Here is a 25,697-nt window from a genome sequence, read left to right on the forward strand (position 1 = left end):
TGAAAAACTGGTGTAGTTACCAGATGTCTGCTTGTAATATTCACAGGCAGGCTTGAATGAAGTTGAACAGTGAACCCAGTCTGGCTTTTCCTTGCAATCTCATGCCCAACTCTTCAACCTTAATAATTTAAAAGGTCCTTTCGTGCTTTATTTTATTTGTTTCTTCTTTTCCAAGCCAACAGAAGGAAATAAAGGAGCACTGTGTATAAAAGATTGTATTAACACTTAGGTTAGTTATCTGTAAAGATGTGTCTGCCTAGGACCTAGTGAAATAGCTGACAAGGAACACTCATTTCAGCAGCTGTCTTCATTGTAGGCCAGAGATAGAGGTGCATCAGAGCATGTTTCGCCTGACAGCAAGGACTGGTGGGAACCAGCAAGTCAGGGATTACACTTCGGTCTCTGGAGGGAGAGGCAGTATAAAGAAACATGAGAGAAACAACCTCGCTGAAGCTTGACCTTTCTTGTCCTGTCTCCTCCAACCTGCCCTTGTGTCTTTTGCCTCCTCACTGATGCATCTTTATCTATCCTGCCCTGTAGGCAGCAATTCCACACACCCTCCCCTTCTCTGTCATCCCCCCCGCCCCATTCCCTATCTTACTCCTCAGCTCTGGACAGTCCAATTTTTTTTCCGTCTAATCTTGTCCATGTCCCAGACTGTTTGCCCTGCTTGTCTGAGTTCTTACAAATTTTAGGTTTTCAAAAACTAATGACTTGACAGAAAGCACAGTTCTGGCACAAAGACCAAACCCTGACACTTTTCATGTTCCAACTCCAAAGCCTAGGAGTGCCCAAGCTTTTCAAAGAATTTTTTAAACAGGGGCAAAATAAAACCTTTTTTCCTAGCCTTGTTCTCGGAAATGATGGAACTGTTTTGGCTTAAATCTTCCAAAACAAGCCTGAAGCAAGGACCCAGCATGGAAAGTCTGAGCTGAAATCATTGCCTCTTGGCAATGTTACAAGCAAGTGAAAAACAGTTTTTTAATGCAGTGAGGTGGTCTCAAAATAAGGAAGGGCTACCACCTTTCCTCTAATACAGATGTGGTGGCTGATGTGCCCATCGTATTGTTTTCTGAGATGCATTATGTCTACACTTGGATGATAAGAAGTTGTAGCCATGCACAGTAGTTTGGCTGATCAGCTTCTTGGTTACTCAGTGTACTTGTAGATAGGGTCAGCGCCTGTGGAAACAGTAAACAGTCTCCTGCCAGTTCCTTAATGGCTAGTGAAGTCAGTAAGGCAGTTGTAATGCTGCGTTGGCCAGGGAGTCCTGAAGGTCATAATGATTTTGCAGCCAGAAAACAATTGTTCTAAAATACCTGATTAAACTATGTCCTTCATCTTTCTTCTACTATGAATCCTACTACCAAGGCTTTGAAAACAATACAAAATCTGTCTGATGTGTTTTAATTTTGGTAACATATTTGTTTGCATCAGGACAATAAAAAGGCTCAGATTTTCATCTCTTGGTTTGTGTAATAGTTTTTGCAAGTTCTTTTTGAATTAGCTAACTGCAGTGTGGCATGGATTGTTGGCTTGAGTTCTATGAGCAGGAAACATGAAGCTGGTCAACAGGCTTTTAATATGACACTTGAAAATACCATGTTGAAAAGGTTAGGTGGATATGATCCAGCTAAACAAGTCATAAATGTTTATACATATATATATATGTATATATGTGTATATACTGCAAATACATATGCTATATAATGCTAGCAAGAAGGCAGGAAATTTAAAATCCTGATTTCTCAATTTGTACTTGAGGCACTCTGTCTTTTAGATAGTGTAAATACCTATGATCCTATACACATACAGTATTGGTTTTATACTCTGTAGTGCCTGGGGAATAAACGTGGGAAGGTAGAAATAAAAAAACCCACCTCCTAACATTTTTAAAAATAAATGAAACCCTTCATGCTTTGTTGTATAAGCCTCTTAAAGGGCAGCATAAAAATCTGAGTCTGAAATATGTGGATTCTTTTGATCTGATTGAATGTACTGAAACTGATCTTGCAGGCCAATACATGGCAGAAAAATGTCAGAGCTAACTGAAAGAAAAAATCACATATGGCATATGTAACCTGGAGATGTTCACATGCACTGTGGAGCAAGTATCTGCATTTTGATACTCTGTGTGTGTTTTTGTGTATATGCTGCCATGGAAAGATATTTCTTTTATGCAACTTCACAGCAAAGTTCAAATGCCTAGATTAAAGTGAAGGTTTGAGTGCAGTTGGGTCTACTTACATCCCTTCTGTTTATTTCTGCTAGATTTGGTTCATCATTCTGAAGCTCAGGTTTTCAAAAGCAAACATCTGATGTTGTTTATCCATTCATGCAAGTTTTTGCAATGTTACCTAGCACTGTAGTGCTTGAATACCTCTCCGGGGTTCAAAAACAAATCCTCAGAAAGGTAACTGACATCATAACAGCCCACCCTCCTTCCATCAGAGTCATTGTGGCAGCATTTCTTGGGTTTAATTCTTTCAATGTACTTTTCTTCCTCTCTGATTTTATTTTAAATTCACTCTCCTTGAGTTCCTCTGTCTGTTTTCACCCATCCTCTGTAACTAATTTTAGTTGCAGTTGTGAGAAAGCAGAATCAAATGACTGAGTGTTGCACTTCAATATTTACATGTTTTAAAACAAACAAAAGGGAGGACTTTCTTGGGAATGACTAAACACTGAAATCCTTTGCTGCAGGATGCTGTGGAAGCTAATAGTATACATACATTTAAAAAGGGATTAGGCAAATTCATGGAAAACAGACCTCACAGTAACCATAAACACAGTGGTACAGGTGTGACCTCCAGCTCAGCAAGTTCTTCAACTCTCTGGGGGCTGAACATAATATAACGGCACAAATAGCTTTATGGTTGATTTGTTTCTTGTACTGCTATCTCTAAACATCCATTATTACCCCTCTGCCTTCCTAGGGCTTGGTAGGAGTGTCTTTTGACCTTTGTTCTCACATCATCACTGTGATGATGCTCAATATTAAATTATGCCAGCATTTATCTTTGCTGCTGAGAAATTTGTGTCTCCTGCTTGTCCACTGAAGTCATAGGTAAATGACTAAAGCGATGTTGGATATATGATGAAGTCCTAGATGACTGTGACCAAGTATAAAGGACACAGTTCTCCACTCAGATACCAAGTGGAGGAGAGGAGACGTCCTAGTTCTCATCCCCTCCTCCTCCTCTGAAAAACCCTCACTTGTGTCAAATAAAGGAGCTTTTTGGTACTGTTCTGACATGACCCTTAATCAGTCTTCCCACGATAAGGTATGCAACCTAAAGAGGTTGGAATGGGCTGCAGTTTTATAGTATGGCCCTTCAGTCCTTCCGTCTCTCACCTCTAAACCACGAAACATCTTAAAGAACAGCCACTGGAAATGCCAATTTACAAGAAGGTTAGGGTCTGAAAATAGTAGGATTAGTGCTTGCAAAATGTGAATGCCACTGTCTTGTGGTGTTTGATATACTGTTATGGAAACAACATACTGGAAACTAAAAATTATTCAGGTTAGAAAGTGTGACTTAAGTGGCCTGCATCTTCACAGTAGCTAAGCAAGGAGATATCTTGCATGAAATATTACATGCCTCATTTTGGTGTCTGTGATATTTAACTGACACTTCCTTTTTTTGCTCAGTTTTTGTTCTGGGTCCTTAATATTGCGATATTACAATGCCACATCATCTGACAAGTCTCGTTAAGACTATAGGCAAGAACCTTTCCCTCTTACAAAAAGAGCCAAGGAAACTGTTTCACTGAAAAGAAGATAGAGCCATAATAGCAGATTTCTGGAAATCTAAGAGGGCCCTGGGGGACAGCTGAGGATATCGGTGTCCTGTATACATTTCTGTAGAGGCAGTATTCTTTACTAGACCATGCAATCCAGTGAGTACAGATGTAGCATTAACAGCCTGTGGCCCTAGGTTGTTCTGTTAGCTTTATGTTTCTCTTTTATTGTTTGCTTCTGCAACCCTTTTACCCTTGGACAGGAAAGATTTTTAAAAATATTTGTTCAAATGCCACAAGCTTATTACCAATGTTATCCAATTATCTATGTAGAAGATTTCATAATCCATTATTTTTCCTGCAGAAGCTCATTGTATTTACATGGCAAGAAATTGAACTTGCCTGGCAAGTGCCATTTTAAATTAATTTATTTTAAATGACAGAAGCTTGCAGGCATTCTAATTTTGGCTTAATAGCTTACTTGCATTCTTGATAAATGAGTTTCTGACTGTTTAAGCCAAAGAAAACCAAGCCATTTAAAATCTAGTTTAATTAAGCTAGATAAAAGTAATTTGGTCTACACTGATAGCATTTGTATTGAATAGCCCTGGGACAATCAGAGTGGTTCTCCCATTCCCTGTGCTGGTGATGAGTCACTGGCTTATCCACTTATATGGCTGTGTACTAGTGTAACTGACTGAAAAGTCAGGCTCCTGGTTTTGTGAAAACATCTTGACTGCTTCTTTGTGTCATGTCACACTTTTGTTTCTGGTGCTGGAGTTACTTTTGGATTTCATAATACTGAGTTTTGTGTCAGTGTATGGAAGCTACGGCAGTTGCTTCTCACAAAAAACTCACCTCAAACTCCACTATAACGGCCTTTCTCCTTTAAGACATTGAACCGAAATATGCGTGTGTAAGCAACAGACTGAGTTTTGTGTCTAGACCAATATACAGTATGTAGTTTAAACCTAGGAATATTCACTAGAATGGAATTGGGTGAATTACTTTGCTGCAGAGGCATAGCTGGCTTTTAAGTCACCAGATCTGGCTGCTGTCACAGTTTTTCTTTTGTTTAGTTGGTCTGGCTCTCTAATTGAGCAAGAGCTATACTTTCTGGGATAAACAAGTAGGAAAGAAAATACACAGAATCCACAGGGATCTGGGGGCATCTTCTTTCCTTGTCTCCTGTTCTCAGTCCAGCTCCCTCCAAACCTCCTTTTACAAGTTTCCATATTAGTTGTTCCTTACACTGGAGGTACCCTACTGCATGTCCTACTCTTTTTTCTCCTCCAAAAGCAGGTAAACTTCATATGCATACATTTTAACTCATTTGTAGAGATGCAGAATGCTAAGGATGAGAAGTCCCTTCTACCTCACTCAGTGTCTGCAGCACAACCCAACAGCGTGTCCTGGGAGAAGTCAAACCCTGCTTGCTCTGCCAGCTGTTTTCCTTTGGTGTTGCTCATTACTGATATAACCCAGGATAAATGCTAAGAACTGATTATTGATACTTTGAGTCTGCAGGCCAGGAACATTGATTAAGCACTGGAAAAGAAACAAACCAGCTTCCAGAAATCAGGGCAATGGTTTGGAAGGAAACTAATGCCCTGGCTGTGTCCTGTTATTGGAACAAAAGGAGACATGAGAGGAAAATATGTTTTATTTTTCAGTAACACAGGCAACAACTGCCTGCATTTGATAATGGTTTTAATTTAGCCTCCAAGATGGCATGCAAGTCCAGGAAGATTTGTTACGTAGTTTAAAACAATTAGTATGTTGTTCATCTGTCATGTTTTATGAAGAAAGTGTGAGCTGAGCAGAAAGATCGCCCTATTCTATTCTCCAAGGCATGAGATAACTTCATAAAAATTTCTTTTGGAAGAATTGACCTAGGAAATACTTTAATTCAAAGCAAGAACAAATGTAAAGCATCATGAGATTAGTCCTATCGAGACTGTAGAAAGGATTCAGAGAGCTGACATAGGGTGAAGATGAGTAGCTGAGTAAATCCAAATTGATACAATTTTGGTAGGTAAAGATCAAATAGTCAAAGATGTCCCTTTATGACAAAAAAAGGCACATTTAGGACAAAAAGAAGAGTGAATAATTTTGACCTGTGAATAAAAATATCTTCTACCCCATTGCTTAAAACTAAATCAAGAATATAGCAACAAAATAAGCCAACGGGACAATGAACTATTTAAGTACATTTGCTATAGCTAATACTGGAAACTCCAAATTCTCAAGCACAAGCTCCCCCACGCCCGTGCAATTATAAAGGCTGCTCATGGCAGCATGTCACTCAATGCCACAAAAAGCAAGTGGAGAATTAGTAATGCTAAAGCTACAGATGACAAAGCTGAACAAGTTTGCAAGTGTCACTGAAACAGATCAATCCTTTGATTGTACAAAGGCGACGGGTTCAATGGTCTTTGAGAGACCGAGAGTTATTGTTGCGATGCTTTTGAAATAGAGGGCTTTCTGCAGTATCCAATGGGTAACTACATACCTTGTATGGAACAAATTATTGCAATTTAAGAATAAAGAACTTGATCCTGCTCCCAGTGATGTCAATAGGAAAACATCACTTACAACATCATTCCACAGTGTGGAAATGTTGTTTCACAAAACGAGGACTGACCTCACCCTTTCATGTGTGGTTTTCTGAAGATTCTTGGGTTTAGGACTATGATATGTCTTTAGTTTATTACAAATGTTCACCAGAATGCATTTATTAAAAGTCTGGTGAATGACGTCCACCCAACGTCAGTATTTATTGTATGCTTTATTCCAAGAGGTGCTACCATTTTTTAATAGATTGCGCCTGTTTCTTGAGAATGAACTTACAAAGTAGGAAACAATTTTTGTCCTGTTAAGCCTTAAGTCTAAGAGAGCAGCTCTACAGAAAAAAAAAAAAAAGAAAAAAAAGGCCAGTTTTTGGCCACGATACACTGAGCAGTTGTGCACACTGTGCAGAGGCACTCCTCAAGTCCATACCTGTAACAGTTTACAAGACAGATTATCACTATTCCCAGGATTGGTAGCACTGAATGGAAAATGGTTTTGAAAATTGCTCCATCTTAGGCAGCATAACGCATACATTCCTCAAAGGTTTAAGTGTAGTTACATCTCAGGCTGTTTTATAAGCAGATGGGTAAAAAAATACTACGTAGCAAAGCAATCTAGCAAAATCCAGTATAATGACCATATTGAAGATGTTACTGAGCCTGTTAAAAGAGGACATATTAAATAATGCATGCACGACTTTTAACTACCTTTTTGTATCCACATGAAACTGTCTGTCAGCATTTAACCTCAAATATGTAACTGAGGTGTTTACAGTTGTTCCATAATATTAAACTGCTAGAAGTGGCACTCATCTGTCTCTGGTCACTAGCTCAGACCTCATCGCAACGGAATTGTTTTGAAAAGCTCCTCCCAAATTTTGGTCATAACCCCAGTGGTCAGACAGATAGTTTGCAGTAGTTAGGAAAAGAAAACTGCCAGCAGTATTTTCACAAAATCAACCTTACTGTGTCTTCTGTAATTCCAAAATACCTCTGTCAGCCATGGGAGACAGGCAGCTGGGATTCTTACAGTTTCATTACATTTTATTTTGTCATCTCATGAGTGACTTGTATTTTCCATGGCAGAATTAATGTGTAGTCAAATAAAACATCTTGGAAGCTATTCTTATCTTCACAAACCCAGATGAACACTGTGAATGATGCTTACCATTTCTAGCCTCCTGCTCTACGATATCATGGCTTTGTGTCATTTCTGAATAATTCCATTTTATGCAGTAGTTTCATCTCATCTCTATTGTTCTTCATTTTTTTTGCCACAGCCATTTCTCTTGGCCATCACTCTGCATGACTCGTTCAAATTTATTTTTCCATGGATAAAACCTCCTGGTTGTAAGGATAAGATAGCTGAGGACATTTGAGCTGTTCATGTTGGTTTTGGGAGGGGGGGGGAACCACAACCTCAGTGAGTCATGTTTTCTCATACACTAAAAAATACACTCTCCTAATAAAATGGAAACTACATACTGAGATACATCATTTGCCTATAAAAGTGAGAAAACACTTGCTGTTGAATGAAAACATACATCTAAACCACACTGGATTTGAAATTTCAGTCACTGGCAGTGTTAATATGTGCCAAAACAAAGTGGATTCATCAATTCTGTTCTGTAGATGTCAAAATTATTAGTGCATGTGGAAAAATCTAAATTTCCTTACACTTAACAGTGCCGGCTTTTGTTAGATACTTGAAACTTCCTTCATGTATTGCAGGTTGTCTTTGTCAGCTGGTGTAAAAGCTTCTGGGACTGTGGACTTGTAGCACTGGATGATATATCATTCAGCCTGGGAAGCTGCCAGGCTGCTGGTAAGACCATGTATATTTGTCGTCCAACAACTGCTACCCTTTTTAGTACGAGTTCATCGCATACCTTCATTTTCCAAGCCCATCCTACAGCTGCCTTCATCCCACCGTGGTTTCTTTTCTTTTCTCTTTCCAATAAATATTGCATAAATTCTATCTTTGCAGTAGCATAAATACAGCAAGGGCCAGTTTTTTTGTTCACAGCAGAACCAGCTGACTCCTAATTAACTCCACTGATTCCAGTGCAGTTGTATATAGATGAGCATTCCTTTTGGGGAACTACAATTTAAAAAAAACAAAACAGTCCAGCTGAGGGGAAAGTAGTTTTCAGATGGCTTTTAGGAAACCAGGAATTGACCCAAAAGCAATAGTTTCAAAACACAGCATTATTCTTTTAAGTCCAGAAGTACAGTTGTGCAAGGCAAAGACACAATCCCTTATCGGAGTTGCAGTTCTGTGATGAAGACTAATGAGTCTAACTCTCCCTTCTGTAGTGAGAGGAACTGAACGGTTTTGACTGAGACTTTACCCTCTGACGGTTTTGACTGAGACTTTACCCTCTGACATGCACAGGCTAACCTCTCTGAACTCACCCAAACTCCCTCTTCTGGGGCTTTTTGAGGTTTGACAGTACAATGATTGTGTCCTATTTTAGAAACCATTCTTATGAGATGGGCACAATCTGTAAACCCATTCTTCTTTGGAATAAAGCCATGCCTTTGAAACGGTGATGAGGCTGATCTACTGTACCATTTATGTTTCCATGTAATAATAACTATTTAATGACCTCTTTTGACTGGATTTCATGCATTCAGGCAGCTAACCATTACAGAAAAAGAGAAGTCACATGTATAAAACAAGATGCCATTTTTCTAAAGTATTTCCAACAATTGTCTGTTTTGCCTTTCTGTAGTTCCTAAGTAATCTGAAAAGGAACCAAAGGTGCAGAGCTGACACTTTGGTATATAGTCATACTGGGACTTGTCACTGATGGCAGCAAAAAAATGCTCAAAAAACACCCCAGAGTATGTGAGGCAACAAGGCTTCCTCCTTTTCAAAAGGTGAAAGCAGCTCAGAGTGTCTACTTCTGAACTACAGATTCAGATTATAGCAGAAGAGCTGACAGAAGCTTCCTGGCAAGCAGCTGAATTGTCAACTTTTTGTCTTCTGCATCATCTAATAGAATTGAAATAATAAAAATAGTCTAGTAATTACAGCTCTGTGGTCTGTTGTATGCAGTATTAGAATCTGGTGCCAAGGCAACATAGGAGAGCTAAATGTGGCGTTAGATTTCAGATTACAGGAGTGCCAATCTTTGACAATACTCATTTAATATGCATGTTGTACATGCTGGAGCTCATTAAACTGCTTGGGGTGCCACAGTAGCGAAGAAAATTACACTGGTAGAGCCCATTGTGGACAGAGTAAGGAGCTATGTTGAGATAATAAACTGCATGAGATGCTTTAAAAAATATTAGTATATGTTAGTGAGCCAGACTAGGGCACAGATTTCCCCAAAGCTATGAAGAAAATGAAATAAAATTTTGTACATCAGTTTGAAGCTAGCTTTTATAAGCTTATGACAACTGAAAGTATTGCTAGATAGATATGTGGTTTCAGCAGGTGAGTGACTGCAATACATACCTTGTGTAATCTCTCCCTGTACCTGTCTAATATATTTGCAGTTTTAAACAGTGTCCTCTCCTTACAGATCTATTGCTGCCCAATCCTGGAGAATGTACTTTTGAAAAAGATGAGTGTGTGTTTACCCAGAAGAAGAGAGGTCGTGGGAGTTGGCACAGAAGGAGGGGTCCAACTCCCACTTCTTACACTGGACCAAAAGGAGACCACACTACTGGGGTAGGTGAGTTAAGCTCCACATTGAACTTTCAGAACAGAGATCGATAGTTAATAAAAAATACTTTGAAATTATAACCTAGAACACAGACCAAGTTTTTACTTTTCTGTTCAGAACAGTTATTAATCAAATGAAGTAAACCCATTTCTTAGGGACCCACAGATGGTTTTGAGAATGTGATGTTTAATCTGAATTACCTGCAGACCAAGTGGGTAATTCGGTCTTTGTGTCCTAAAGTAGACCTTTCCTTTGGGAGAAAAAAGGACAGGATGACTGTGGTGGGTAAACCCTGGCTGGACAGCAGGTGCTCACCAAAGCTATTCTATCACTCTGCCTCCCCTCAGCTGGACAGGGGAGAGAAAATATAATAAAGGGCTTGTGGGTCAAGGTAAGGACAGGAGAGATCACTCGCCAATTACTGTCACGGGCAAAACAGACTCAACTTGGGGAAAACTAATTTATTGCCAGTCAAGCAGAGTAGGGTAATGAGAAATAAAACCAAATCTCAAAACACCTTCCCTCCACCCCTCCCTTCTTCCTGGGCACAGCTTAACTCCTCGATTCTCTACCTACCCCCCACCCCACCCCAGTGGCACAGGGGGATGGGGAATGGGGGTTGTGGTCAGTTCATCACACGTTGTCTCTGCTACTTCATCCTCCTCAGGGGCAGGACTCATCACACTCTTCCCCTGCTCCAGCGTGGGGTCCCTCCCACAGGAGACAGTTCTCCAAGAACTCTCCAACGTGGGTCCTTCCCACAGGCTGCAGTTCTTCACAAACTGCTACAGCATGAGTCCCTTCCTTGGGGTGCAGTCCTTCAGGCACAGACTGCTCCAGCATGGGTCCCCTGCAGGGTCACAATTCCTGACAGAAAACATGCTCCAGTGTGGGTTCCTCTCTCCACGGGTCCTCAGGTCCTGCCAGGAGCCTGCTCTAGCACGAGCTTCCCACAGGATCACAGCCTCCTTCGGGCACCCACATGCTCCTCTATGGAGTCCTCCATGGACTGCAGGTGGATATTTGCTCCACCATGGACCTCCATGGGCTGCAGGGGGACAGCCTGCCTCAACATGGTCCTCACCACGGGCTGCAGAGGAATCTCTGCTCCAGTGCCTGGAGCACCTCCTCCCCTCCTTCTTCACTGACCTTGGTGTCCGCAGGGCTGTTTCTCTTAAAATGTTCTCACTCCTCTCTCCAGCTGCAGTTTCTGTGCTGCCACAACTTTTTTTTCCCTTCTTAAATATGTTATCCCAGAGACAATACTACTATTGCTGATGGGCTTGGCCTTGGCTGGTGGCAGGTCCATCTTGGAGCCGGCTGGCCTTGGCTGTGTCAGACATGGGGAAGTTTCTGGTGTCTTCTCACAGAAGCCACCCCTGTAACCCCCCTGCTACCAAAACCTTGCCACAAAAAAACCCAATAGAATGACTCTCCAGACCCCATGGAAAAGCCTTCTTCCAAATCCCTAGGTTATGGGAATATTCTGTGAAACTAAAAGGCAAACAAGTGGTTGGGATCTCTTCTTGCATGAACACCTTCCTGTTCAAACTTAGAAGAAAACATGGATAATAAGAGGTCCCACGGACCTTTTATCTTGAAAATCTCTTCCATAACCTCATTGGTGTAATATAAAGTATTTAGGCAAGTGGGGCCCCCATTAGCATGAGCGAGCGCACAGAAAACTGCATCAGAATTGCCCCCACACGAGGGGCAGTACCTGTTGACTTTTGGAAATGACAAAGTGCATCACTGCGTTGGGTGCTTGTGTTCCTGCAGAGGACCTCAGTAACAACTCCACTGACTATTAGTATAATGGATGAAACTGCCCTAAGGCTTGTGAACTTTAAATGCTTACATAGGTCTAAGGCGGCTTTTGGGGCCTTTGGATTTGCCCTCCTTCACAGTGGTTAGCATTCATTCAACAAGTCATAAAGTCAGCTGCAGACAAGCTGGCTTATTCACAGCAGCCATCTATCCAGTCTGTTAAAAATTTTAACTGGATTACAAAAGCAGCTGGCCTCCTCAAAAGGCTCACCAAAAGCTGTTATTATTCTGTCAGCTGTGATTGAGTGTAAACCACACTAAGCATCATCAAGCATAGTTATTTCAGCTGTGCATATGAAGTCTTCCTCTATGCAAACTTAATTCAAGTGACTCTGGAAAACCCTTTTGTTTCTAGTTAACAAAATAACAAATGCTTCTAGTTAATAAAATAACAAATGTTTTGTCTTGTTTCTGATCTCTTTATCTAAAAAGACGGCTTTGTACATGTTCAGCAAAATTTCCCTTCCCTATCTCCTGGTAAAATTTTTGTAATAGCTGCATCTTCAGCAAGGTATGGAAATTGACTAGAGAGACGTAAATTCATGGTGTGGGGGACTGTATGGCCAATATCCTACATATGGAATTGAGAATGCAGATGGGAATGTTTCTCTTCGTCTTGAAATTTTAGATCACCAAGAAATTATGTTCTTCCATTGTTAATTCTAAACAGTACTGATTCTGGGTAGAAACATGAATAGCTTTCAGAGATAAGTAAGTTTTAAAGCTTAAAACTTCTCTTATGTGTTATGAAATAAAACCTAGAAACATTACTTAAAAATCTGACCATGTTCTGACAAGATCTATTGGCTAAGTTATCTAACTGGAAAATGTAGGCTATCTACAAATCAAGAACATTTTCCCAATAATGATACCTTTGTACAGTGGAATGACTTTCAAAGGGGAATACTGAAATTCTTGTCCCTTTCAATTTAAAAATTACATTACATGAGAGTGATTTAGATGATGTAATGTCTGTAAGTCTTTTGTTACCCATGCTCTCCAGTTCTTCTGCATCAACTAGACATGTGACCACCAGCTTTAAAATAAGTGAGAATTTTTCCTAACAGTTTTTAAAGTTCATTTGAGAATTTTTATTTTGAAATGTGGGTGAGACTCTTGGAGAAGCATCTGTACACCATCTCTGTATTGTCTGGCAGACCATTCTTTTTCTACAAAATATAATCCAAAAGGACTACATCACATTAAAGTTGCTGGTTGTTTTGGTAGGTAACCAAACTCAATTCCATAAAAGGATTTAACATTCAGGTTGTTTTGATGCCTCCCCCCCCCCCCCCCCCCAGTTATTCCCTAGATAATATATTTTATTCTTCCTCTCTTTCAAATACTCTATATGTCCCAGCTCTTGTGTTTCCAAGGACAATAACCATCTCCTTATAGTAGAAGCAACACTTAAGAGTTTCTTACTCAAGAACTCAAAATAGGCTGTTAGCACAATTTTCTTGATCTATAAGGCAGAAACCGTCTTTAGACCTATTTTCAGTTTATGAAGATCAGATCTGTGGCTTCCAATTCTGAGATCTGAGGCTGATGGCTCAACTTTAGAACTGGTGAAGCAAGAGAATCTTTTAAGCCTGGCCTCTGATAACAATGTTTATTCCTTATTTCACACATCTCTTTGCAGCAAGATGTGCTGAGAAATGCATAGATTTGAATTCACAAAACCAAGAGCTGATCTAGTCTTTCCAACAAGTTTATAATATGATTCAGGCCTTAGAACTAAAGGCAGGTTATCTTACTAAACTGTAGTATGAGCTGTAGGCTTTGATTTTTAACTCAAGGAACATTTAAGCATTGTGAACATCAAAATTCCCGCAATGGCTTGCACTAAGTTTTGTATAAGTAGCCTTGGGAATTCTCCAACACACTGTATGAAATTATCTTTTCTTTACAGACCTACAGCTGTACATAATTTTCCTTTTCACCTTTTCTCTCTACTGCTGCTCACCACCAAACTACAACCCAGGTCAGAAGGGATGTCTTCAGCATGGGTTTGTGTAGATAACAGGATTCTGGGTATCATGAGGGACACCCTGAGCATCCACTGGCTGCTCTTTCCACTCTCAGCTTTTCTCCTGCCTTACTGATCGTTAGGAATCCCCTCTCCCCCTGAGGGCGATCTCAGTGCCAGAACTGGTGGTAGCAGAAGGGCAAATTGTTTTCTCCAACACCACAAAAAGGGAGCAGTGGGACTGCATGAAGAGCTGCGGCAAAATCGGAGTTTGCTGCCTGCTGGCAGAGTGTACATCTCAAGACACAGAACAGCTGCCATATGCAGCAGCAGATGGGATAAGGTGGGGATGCTCCTCAGTCTTCTGACACACCTCCGTTTCCTCCAACTGGAAATAACGGAATGATGGATTGGGGGTGGGGGGATGTGTAATTTGCCTGCCACCAATTAATGGCTAATTTTTCCACAGATTAGAGTTTATGATAATCTTTCATTCATTCATGGATTCTAGAGAGTCTAGTTTTCCTCACTTGTGTCTTCACGTCTTGATCACAGAAAGAAAAATATTGTTGATGTCATATGTGATTTAAAAGAGGTATTTCAATTCATTTGCTTTGTTAATAGCGTCAGCTCCAAACATTGCATAAACTGTACCCTCAGATGTACATGCAGCTGTCTCTGAATTCCAATTAATTGACCAATGTCAGAGTGCATTCCCAGTTTATGAACAGCTATGATTTTGTATTCCTTTCTGTTGCTATGTATTTCATCAGATATAAACAAGTTTTTAAGTGTTCTTATATTAGCATTCACAAATATTACCATGATTATACTACGAAATTATTACAATATCACAAATATTACAGTTCACAAATACAAGAGTCTACAGCATAAATATCTGTACCAAAATAGTTTCAATAATTTTCAATCATTTTTTATATAATGAGCATGCTGACCATAATGAACATGCTGAGAGAATGTATTCTACTTTGCTTATATTTGCTTATATATCTTTTTAAGGATACTACATGTATATAGAGGCATCCAACATGGTCTATGGACAGAGAGCATACCTAGTTTCAAGATCACTAAGAGGAACTGGAAAACAGTGCTTGACATTTTTCTATCACATGTATGGAGCTGGGACTGGATTACTAAGTGTTTATCTAAAAAAGGAGGGTGATGATGAAGAGATTCCTTTGTGGAGGAGGACAGGGGAACAAAGCATCTCATGGTTAAGGGGACTAATAGAATATGAAAGCGATAGAAACTACCAGGTAAGAAAAAAACAAACAAAAAGCAATTAAAATGGAATACTGCACTGAACTATATGCTAGAATCCACATTTTGGGTTGTATAAAAAAAAAATTAAAATGTTAAAATGTAGAGAGCATTGAATGGACACCTGAACAAGTTGAAGTAACATGTAATTTCTTACAAATGAAGGTAGGGAGGGAATTATTAAAGACATTAATAGGTTGCAAGTATGAAAATAGTTCATTAATTCAAAATTTTTAAAAAAGTATTTAAATGCTGTTTTCCCATCATTTCTTGTCAGTAGTGGTAATTTTTATTTAGATCACTTGTGCAATTTCTTTTCCTTCAGCTGTCTAAAGCCCTGTCTAGATTTGACATAACCACTAAGCTGTGATAAAACGGCTGCTTCTTGCAGGATAGTCTTTCTGAGGTGGCACCAAAGGCAAGGAATGATGCAAAGCCAGAACTCTGCCTTTGGTTTCAACAGTGCCATTATTTCAGTACTGCCAGAGATAAAGCCTGCTTCAGTTTCTCTGTCAAAGAGGAAGCTGAAATTGCTATTGACTGAAACAGCACTGGGCACAAAACTGCACAGATCACTAACGAAAGCTGTTGTGGGTTTTTTTTAAATTACTTTGCCTTAAGAGCCTGAAAATTAATTAGGGGGGTGGGTTGGGGTGGGGAGGGGAAACCTTTTACTGAAAAGCAAGTTTAGCTTTATCAGTAATACCATAGCACAATATTGTAATGCCTTTTTTCCCCCCTCAAGTCTTGCTTGCATATGGGCAACACACCGTGGCACATCTGGGCTGAAAAACAAGACAGAAATGTCACATCACTAGAGAAAATTTATCAGTGGTCTATAACACACAGCAATTTCTTAACAAATTGTGAGAACAGATTTGCTTCCTTTGGCATAGCGCACACCCAAATTCTCTAACCAGGGCAATCAGTCCACTGATGGAGCATAGAAGTTTCTTTCCAAGAAGCAGGCTTTCAGGACACACTAGATCCTTGAATAGACTGCATGGGTATTATATTTTTTTAGTCCTTCCTCCTGTGGGATTCATGAAAAGCTGTGTCTTACCTTTACAGATTATTTTTGAGGCAATCCGTGGTGTGTCAATGAGAAGTGACACTGCTATTGATGATATTCTGTTCCAGGCAGGACCCTGTTTAGGTAAGTTTAAGCCTAGCAATTCACAGAGCTTTTAGTAACGAGGTAGGTGATAACTTCTTCCCTTGAATCCCCACTGAATGGATCTGAATTTAGTATCATGCTGCTTGGTTAGTGCAGAATTTTTGTGTTCTAATAAGATGCGAGACCATGCTCAGAATCTGGACTAGTAAACTTGCTGTGGTGGTCCCATTTAAATCCAGCATGGTAATTACATTCTGTCTTACGCATTCTTTTGTATGATAAAAATACAAATAATTACAGTATTTCCCCCTTCTTTGTATTCTAGAAGTGGAAGAAATTCAATTCTCATCAGGCTATCCTGACAGCTTAAACGAAATTGAGTATTAAATACAGTCTGCTGAAAGGAATGAAGTGCATAGAAGATTTGTGTGTGAGAAACTGCACAAACTGCCTATTTTAAAATGTTTTTTAAGTAAATACTGGACTGGTTTGAATATGCACCGATATATAGGAAGAACTCAAGAGCACTCATGTTCCTTGCCTTTGCAATGAAATTATCGACTCAGGGCTTCTTAGACTGTTTTTTTTCTCTTTTGCATGATATATCAGTTATTATATAAAGGCTTCCCATTTTGCACAGATCAGTCATTTTAATGCTTTCTTTCTTTTTTTTTTTTTTTTTAACCTTTCTGGTATATAGTTAAAAAGAAGAAAGTAAGGGTGCACAATTAAAATCCAATATTGTGTTATCTTAAATCTGCATTCAGTGAATGTTTTGTGTTGGGTACAGAATGGATTTTTGTTAAGGAAATTATAAATATTTTGAAATAATAAAGAAAATAGTATTAGCTACTAGTAATAGCCTACAGGTTAAGTGCAATTATTCTTGACAAATCTCTCTGGGAAACTCTTAACACTCTGCTGGCAATTTTTTGTGGTTTTGTATTCATTTACTATAACAAATATATTTGTCATCCTTGCTAATAACAAACTCACTTTTAGAGTTCCAGTATAATTCAGTGTAAGCTGCTGACATTTTGGACTGTATTAAATGAAATGGTTCAAAGCTGTATGTTTTCTGGCTTACAAGTCTTGGGGATTTTTTTTAATCAATTTGTACACTCACAAGGAATGCACTTACACTTTACCCAACTACAGATGCCTTGCATTTATATTAATAGGAAACTGAATTCACACAACTTGTTAATTTTTAAGATTTTATGTGTTTGTGTGTAAGGTTTTGTTTTGAAATTATGATAACTTCCTAATAAAATGTAACTTTGAAAATCATCTTATTGTTCTGCTCCAGACTTTATAGTTACTGGTGTAATGAGAAACAACTGAGTCTAATACAGTAGCCTGAATTCAGTATTTTGTATATGAAGAGAATGAAATGTGTGGGTCACATCACCTAAGATAGCTGACAAAAAGCAATCATCTGATCTGCTGCAAGAAGTTCCTGTATTGAGCCATAGAAATTATTCTTAACAGCCACCACATTCAAGATGTTGCTGCAAGATGTGAGCCCTAAAAACGGGCAATAGCCTCTTCTCCTTTCAGAACAAGTACACATTTTCCCTACTGTTTTCCTACTGGCCTATAAGGATCAACAGCACCTGGGACAATCTAGACGCTTGCATCTTTAGTAAGTTTTCATTTTGATGACACAAACAATTGAAGAGCTTGTTCAGTTACATACATTCAGTACTAACGTGTTTGTTTGACCACATAGATGGAAGCAGTTTATTATTTCCTAGAGACTGAGGAAGCGCAAAAAGGAATTGACATCTTAACTGTCTATCCTAGCTACCTACAGTCCCCATTGGCAGCTGGTTCTGAACACATCACTCTTGCTATTATTCTGAAAATGAAAGCAACCAGAAACAATGGACTGTTGCCTAAGAGTCACTATCGGTAAAGCATATGCTTTGGTATCAACACTCAGATCAAATTGTTAATAAGAACATAAGCAAAGTACTCTATTTCACTCTCCATTGAGCATTCTCTAGGGACCTCACCAGTGCAATGATTTTCTAAGTTCGCTGAGGGTAGTATTTATCCATAGGGCATGTAGCACCGTCCTGACTGCAAAAAAAGCCTAAGTTCTTCCTTCAGTAGGGAACAACAGCACCTTTACACCCATTTCTTCCTGCAGGAATTAAAGAACAGAAGGAGAATTTCAAAGGAGGCTTTAAATTACTTTAGTGCCTGCTGAATATCAGTTTATAGAATAGGAAATTGACAGACTATTGAAAGAATGGCTGCAAAACATCTGAAAACTAGGGAAAGTGCATTAAGATTTCTCCACTGGCAAACTTCAGTTTTACGGTGAGATAAAAAACATTCCATCAGCTCTGTCCAGATAGGAAATTCCCAGTGCAACTAATTTCTGCCCTGGATCCATTTTTATTTACTATTTGTTCCGTTCTCACTGCTGCAGTAGCTGTACAGGGACCACAGCAGGGCAAAGCACAGTTCTGAGGCATGCTGCACTAGGCCTGTTTACTGTCTGAAAATTTCTTCAAAAGCTACTGAAGAACCTACAAGTAATTGCTTTGATCCCAGTTGTGGCACAGTCCATAAAATGGAAATTAAAAAGAAACCTTCAAAAGCAGCTATAACACCCCAAACACTAACAGGCTTGTATTTGATTGCTCTAAATATAGCTTTGTGCTGGAGTGGGACTGAACTTGTCCTGACTTCAGAAGAAAAGCCCTTTTACTGCCCTCTTGTTTAATACTCTTTATTCTTTAAATATTTTCCATTAGTTGACATTTTGTCATTATGCTTATTAATTTCCAAAAAGTGGGCCAAATTCAGATCTCAGTTACACCAATGGAAAACCAGAATAACAACATAAAATATCATTGTTATTCTAGCTTTATGCTAATGCAAATGAAACTGTATTCTGGCTGACTGTTGTGTCACACCAAAATAAACCTAACAGAAATCCAACTTTACAGTCATGAAGCTTCACTAAGACAGCACAAGATGAGCACTAAAAGACCTGGCATTTTATCTACCTTGATCTGAACACAGCTCACAAGTGTGACTGCCCACACTCAAGAGACCCACCACTCTGAAAGGATCACTGTATAAGGTAAATGGCTGAAGAGAGCACACTTTTCCTGCAACATGACAGAGTCAAAAGGTTCTAACCCTCACATTTTGTCAAAGAGAAAACATCAGTCTCGTCTTGCCTCAAACAAAACACTAGGTGTCAAATGTGAAATGTACTTAATTTTAACATTTACTTTGGAAAAACATTTCAGTTGAGATTTCAAGTTTCTTAGTTGCTCAAGTATGAATGAATAAACTTTCAATACTCCTTTACATAAGTTTGATCTGTATTAACCTTGCTGTTTTCTTCCCATCCCTCCTCTGTTGTTCTCCTGTCCACCTTCTGCACCTTTCTGTGCATATGGTTTTTCTGAATATCAGCATTTTGGTCTCTTTGCCAACTGCACACCCTGCTACATTCCTTTGCTCACTGCTATAATACTATGTTACATCTTGATGCTCTTATGTATTAGCTTTTACAACCTCCCCCTCTTCTTTCAAGAACTCCGCCTGGTCCAAGCCTGGCCTACTTTGCAGCCTTTGCCATCTCCTTTTTTCCAGCTCTTATCAGCATCCATACTCACCAGATCCTAGAAAACGCTCCCTTACAAATTCTGGGAAAAAAGGATCTCTTCAGCAGTTTGTAGTGGGAATATGTTGAAATGGTTTCTTAATCTACCGCCTCCTTCTCTTTTGTTCAGTTACTTAATGAGTCCAACTCTACCCTTTTGGTCTGCAAGCTTGAGACATAACTGATTTCAGAGACTATAATTTTTATTGATTAAATAAAACATTACCAACTAATAAATCAAGTAATATTCTAATTAACTAATAGACACACCAGTGTTACTAATTTACAATGATACAATTTCGCACTCTATTACGCAGCCATTACAAAGTTATTCTCACAAATCATTTGAATGACATAATTTCAATTTCAGTATGCTTTCCCTCCATACCACATAGTACTAGGGTTCATTTCCATGCTTATCATTCTGCACCAGGTCTCCTGGACCTGGACCTGGTAGAGAGTTCAGTGGGTTATCCAAAGTGGCTGTCTGATGTCCTGGTAGGCTTGGACATGCAGGTCACCTTCATTACTATGTGTGGGCATCTGCACTCAATACTGTTGAAGGAGAAGTCCCTTTCATTCTTTAATGGATCTTAATCTTTCTTTCCCCATTTTTTCCCTGTATCTGGAACAACCTTTTCACTGCCCTTGTACCTCTCTATATCTACCTAAATTACCCTCAAAGAAGCAACCTGCCTTAAATTACTTTTTTCTTGTTGATCCCAATTCTGCTACATCCCCACCCAAAGATACTGTTGTCTTTACCAGGGCAGTCTCGTTCTTTGCAGGGTATTACAGATACAGCTGCTTAGGTACAAGTGGCCTTGCAAGCCTCCACATGCCAAGTATCTGGTTCATACTGGAAAAACTTGTAAACTTTCTACGACAAATCCCTCTAGTTATGTGTCAATTCCTTTACCTAGTTCCACTTAAGCACAAGCAGTTTATCTCTGTCTTTCAGCAGTCTTAATCAGCCCCCTGGTCCCTCATAAAAGCTTTGGCTAGTTATGAGGCCTTGTGCTCCAGCAGGAACTCTTGGTCTGAGAGAAAAAGATAAAGCACGTGGGAAAAGTAAGGCACCTGCAACACCACTGGTGATGGCCCTGCAGTCAAGGTGCCAAAATCTCACATACACGCATTCCTCTAGGATCATTTCTGAAGGACACCTATCCTTCCTACAGACGTCCTGATCTCTTAAGTAACACATGTAAAAAATGGGGTTTTTTTTCTGTTGCTTTGCCAAAAATTAAGAAAAACTAAACAAACCCAGACAGGTGCTGGAATATGAAAGCAGAGTTCGCTCGCCCGGAACCCAAGCCTGTCCCCAGTACTGCAGGAGGATACCTCCGCAGCACTGGCCGCCCAACTGCTCGGCTGTGCTGCCACCTGGTGGGAAAGCCGCCATCACCACCCTCCCGCGCAGCGCTACGCTGCCCCGCCGGCGGGGAAAGGCCGGCAGCTGGCGGTGACAGACGAAGGGGCCGGGGCCCGCAGCCACAAGGCCTGCCCAACCCCCTCCCACCCCGCTCCGGGCAGCGGCCTCCGGGAAGCACGCCAAAGACGGTCCCCGGTGCCGGTCGCCCCTCTTCCGAGGGGTGAGCACGGGTGGGCGGCCGCCTGCGGGGGGGCGCGCCGCAGGCTTCGGCACCTTCCCTCTGCGCAGCGCCCGGCCCTTCACGGCCCGCGCCGCCCCACCGGCGGGGCACGCCGGCCGGGAGTCACCGCCCTCCCGCCGCAGCACTGACCGGGAGCTGCGAGCCCGCGAGGCGGGAAGGGATCTCTCCCGCCGGCCAGGAGGGGCCAAAGCGGCTCCTCGGGCCGCGCAGCTGCCTCAGCACTGGGGAGAACGGCCAAGGCCCGCCGCCTCCCGCCTCCTTGTCTGGAACCAAAAGCAACGCCACATGCTTCCTTCCCGGTCCCCCTCAGCACCCCGCTCTCCTCTGACCAATGGGCACCAGCACGACGGGCTGCAAGCCAATACAAAGCTTCATCGCGTCTTAGTCCCGCCCCCTCTGCCAATGAGCGCGCTCCTCACCTGCCCGCCGTTTCCCTCCCGCCAATGAGAGCGAGGCGCGGGCTCGTCCTCGCTGCCGGGGGTTGAGGGGGCCAAGATGGCGGCGGCGGGGAAATGGAGCCTGGGCGCCTGTCAGCTCGGCGACGGCGGCAGCCAGCGGGCGGTGAGGAGCTCTGCGGCGCGCCCCCAATTCGTCGAGGGCTCCATCGTCAGGGTCTTAATGGAGAATTTTCTGTGAGTGAGCGGTGGGCGCTTTCTCCTCCCAGGTAGCGGCGGGCGAGCGGCGGCCATTGGCCGTGAACTCCCTGCCGCCTCAGAGGTCGGTGGCTCGCTTGGGCGGCTTCGGCTTCCTTCCCCCCTTCAGTCCCGTTTTAAAGTGGGTGCGGGGCTCGGGAGCTGGCGGTTAAGACAGGAAGGCCAAACCCGGAGCAGCGGGCTGGCGAGGCAGGGACGCGCTCGCCGCTGTTGTTCTCCGCCGTGGTGCGTGGAGCTCGGAGTCACGCTCGGTTAACAGGGGGCCTTATAAGGCCTTGGATACCGAGGCGAGTCGGGACTGGAAGACGGAGTGCGTGAAACATTTTTTCCTTGGGAGGTGATGCCTTGCTCAGAGCGGGGAGGACCTGCTTTGTGGATTACGAATTCTGTAGGTTCCTAGTGCAGTGTCGCTTCCGTGGGGCTGCGTTCTCCAGTGGTGGTCGTGTCGGCCCTTCATCCCCGGAGGTAGTGGTTCCAGTTGTCCATGTCAGCTTCTGCATGCATTTTTTTCTCCCAGTTAGGTGATTGTCAAGCAGTGGAGGAGGGGAGAGTGCAGGAGATGTTAATAGGGCAGCAAGGACTGGCCTTGGTGTTATCTTTCTGTATGTGCTTTCTCCAGCTTCTCTGTATTGGGAATACTGTTCTGTCTGCAGTTGCTAGTAGAAGTTTTCAGGCCATTTTCTTGTGGCTGGTATGCTGATAGCTCCATGTCAACCTTGAAAACAGTTCTGAGTAGTGTAGTTCATGGGTCACACTACAGATCTAAGCGAAGCTTCAAACATGGTAGTTTAAGCCTCAGCATTAAGGGTTCAGATACCTTCTCTTCTAGAAGTACATGGATTATGTTACTGCGTTACCATTAACTGTTTTCTGTTTCTTCCTTGGTGTTAGTGTCTCAGTTCCCCTCTGTGTTTCGTACAGTGCGGGAACAGAACATCAAATGGTGAAGTTCCTTACGAATTTGGGATCTTACTGATCATACCAACATTAGTTGTTCGTCTTGAATTTGCATGCTGGGGCTTGGTCTCTTTCTGTAGTTGCTATTGCACTAGGCATGCTGGATGCACATGATGAAAGATGTCTAATACAATTTAAAAAAAAATCAGTGATAACAGGCTAATGTTTTAGGTTATTGTAACTCAAGAAAGCTACTGCAGTGATGTACCGATACAGAGTTCCACAGAATTCTTGCAGAGCTTAAGACCCAAGTACATTTTGTACAGGTTAGATGAGTGGAATCTCCTTCTGTGACTGTGGTGCAGCTGGAATTAAATGTAACAGACTTGACTGAATTCAGTCAATTTTCTTTCTTTCTTTCTTTTTTTTTAAATATGTAAAATAATATGATTTCCTAGTAAGGTCAATAAAAATTGTCATTATGTGGTTGGATTTCCTTCTTTATAACGATTTGTTATGAAGAAAGTTGTTCTAAGTACTCTGGCTGGTAGGAATGTATTCCACAGTGTTCTATTGTAGTGTTAGTTTTCACTCCGATATTTTCTTACAAAACTGTATTGGAGGATTGAGTCTAGATTTGATAAAATTATCTGTCTCATTTAATATAATCATAAAGTGTTTTTAAGGAAGTAAATTTTTTTTAAGGTGACATACTGTTTGTAAGGTTCAAAAAATTACTGTGATTTTCAGAACATATGACACGTGTGAAGTACGTCCAGGACCCAACCTGAACATGATTGTAGGTGCTAATGGAACAGGAAAGTCAAGCATTGTTTGTGCCATCTGCCTGGGACTGGCTGGAAAACCTTCTTTCATAGGGCGAGCTGATAAGGTAACTATGAACTTTCGTATTTTTCATGTTTAATCTGAATTTCATTAAAAGCCCTGTTCAGCAGAGGAGGGGGGAAAAGACTGTTTTCCTTGATTGGCTTTATTTTTATAAAAAGGTGTCCAAATTATAGAATAACCTGGTCCAGAGACGATGGCTTTTGCCAAGGGGGTTTTGTCTTACTTAACTACTTGTCTTGGCTGAATTATGAAGTGGAAGCACCTGAATTGTACTGGCACCTGAGCAGACTAGAGGTTATATTTGAAGATGTCTAAGCCTCCACAATGGGGAAGGGAAATGCCACCTAATGCATAAATAACATTTGATCAGAAATACCAACTAAAGGAGAAATAAAATAAAAAAAGTCTAACTTAAGTTTCCAAGTATACAGAACCTGTAGAAATAACATATATCCTCAGTGTGTCTGAGAATTTATCTAAAAGCATGGAGCCACTGACCTTTGATTTAAATGGAATATGGATTGTTTTGGGTTGTTCTACTATTATTTTCATTTTTTGATCCCAAGAGATCATGTGTTGACATTACAATAGGAAGTTTGTATTGTCAAATTTTTAAGTTTTGCCCTTGCTTTCTTGGATATTCTGGTTGGATGGGATATATTTCAGTAAACCTTTGGAGCACTGAATCTGGATACCTAAATGTACATATTCTCTGGTTGCAGCTCAGTCTTGAGCAAATATAAGTATGGAAATTGACTGCATAGCAGTACTGTGTGTTGGTATTTTTATTGTTTTTTCATGTTTATGTATTTTTATACTATTAGAATTTGCAGTTCTATTAGTACAGATATTTGGTAATGTCTTTCATTTGTATTGCCTTTGTTCCCTGAATTCATGAGAAATTCTTGTCTCTGTGGATCTGTTGGTTATAATTTGTTCAATTTTGAAGGCTTAAATTGACCAGAAATTGTTAACTTGTGGAGGAAGTTCTAATGTTGCTAGTGGATGAGGAAGATAATAGTGTCTTCCTTTATTTTTAGTTAATACTTATCCAAAATAAATTTTTGTTTTTAATTGTGAGTTTTCAATAAAATATCCCATTACAGCAACTCTACTATACAAATAGATATTTTTGTAAGAGATTACATTTTAATACACTGTTATTTTGCAGTAATAACTTCTATAATTAACTTTGTAGGTTGGTCTCTTCGTAAAGCAGGGGTGCTTGAAAGGTGTAGTAGAGGTTGAACTGTAAGTAATAAAATGTATTACCTCATGCATTTTTAATTATATTGTTTCCCCACACAGTCATTCATAAAGTTGTGAAAAAATAATCCGGTATACAGAGATCTGCCTTTAAGCTGGTGATTTACTTTTTGGTTTTTTTTTTACCCAGACTTCAAAATTTTAAGGTTAAATAATTACCATGCAAGAAATAACCAGTGATGGCTGGTCTTTGTTTCGCTTTCTGAAGCATTTTACCTTATTTCGATATACAAAGAATATATAGATAAAGATTGATGTATATGGTGTGTTTAGTGCTTGATTACATCTAAGGTTCAGATGATTCTGATGTAGTCAGTACAGCCATCATGACATAGTGGTTGGAAATTATTTTTAAAGATAATAAAAAAGTCTTAAATTTTAAAACCAAATGTTCTGCCTTCACTTTCTTATACTGATACTGCTGGTATGAGGGGGTCCTCTACATTCTTACTGAAAACATCACACACAGAAACAAAAGAAGAAAAAAAAAAAAAGTAGATCTAATTCCAGCTAATGCAGTCTTCTAGGTAATGTTTTAGCAAAACAGAGCAACTGAAAGTCATTTGGACTTACTCTGTAAAATTCCATCAGTAGCTTGTGGTT

General features: G+C 40.5%; 2 protein-coding genes across 5 annotated transcripts in view; both read left to right on the top strand.

The window, feature by feature from the left end:
• MAMDC2 (MAM domain containing 2) overlaps positions 1 to 17,424 on the top strand; it is a 63,871-nt gene extending 46,447 nt beyond the window's left edge. Inside the window, exons 10-14 of the mRNA XM_049795744.1 lie at positions 8,043 to 8,136; positions 9,845 to 9,997; positions 14,805 to 15,061; positions 16,137 to 16,221; positions 16,508 to 17,424. Of these exons, the coding sequence (XP_049651701.1) occupies positions 8,043 to 8,136; positions 9,845 to 9,997; positions 14,805 to 15,061; positions 16,137 to 16,221; positions 16,508 to 16,569 (651 nt within the window). The 3' untranslated portion in view covers positions 16,570 to 17,424. The remainder of the gene's footprint in view (positions 1 to 8,042; positions 8,137 to 9,844; positions 9,998 to 14,804; positions 15,062 to 16,136; positions 16,222 to 16,507) is intronic.
• Positions 17,425 to 21,902: 4,478 nt separating this feature from the next.
• The window catches only part of SMC5 (structural maintenance of chromosomes 5), a 53,709-nt gene continuing 49,914 nt past the window's right edge, over positions 21,903 to 25,697 (top strand). For 3 of the 4 annotated variants that reach the window (XM_049795477.1, XM_049795478.1, XM_049795481.1), the window contains exons 1-3: positions 21,903 to 22,061; positions 23,730 to 23,871; positions 25,027 to 25,079. In XM_049795477.1, the coding sequence (XP_049651434.1) occupies positions 21,925 to 22,061; positions 23,730 to 23,871; positions 25,027 to 25,079 (332 nt within the window). In that variant the 5' untranslated portion in view covers positions 21,903 to 21,924. Of the gene's footprint in view, positions 22,062 to 23,729; positions 23,872 to 25,026; positions 25,080 to 25,697 lie in introns of those variants that run through there. The other variant, XM_049795479.1, reaches the window with a different exon arrangement.

Source organism: Accipiter gentilis, chromosome Z (assembly GCF_929443795.1).
Source record: "Accipiter gentilis chromosome Z, bAccGen1.1, whole genome shotgun sequence".
Classification (NCBI taxonomy): Eukaryota; Metazoa; Chordata; class Aves; order Accipitriformes; family Accipitridae; genus Astur; species Astur gentilis.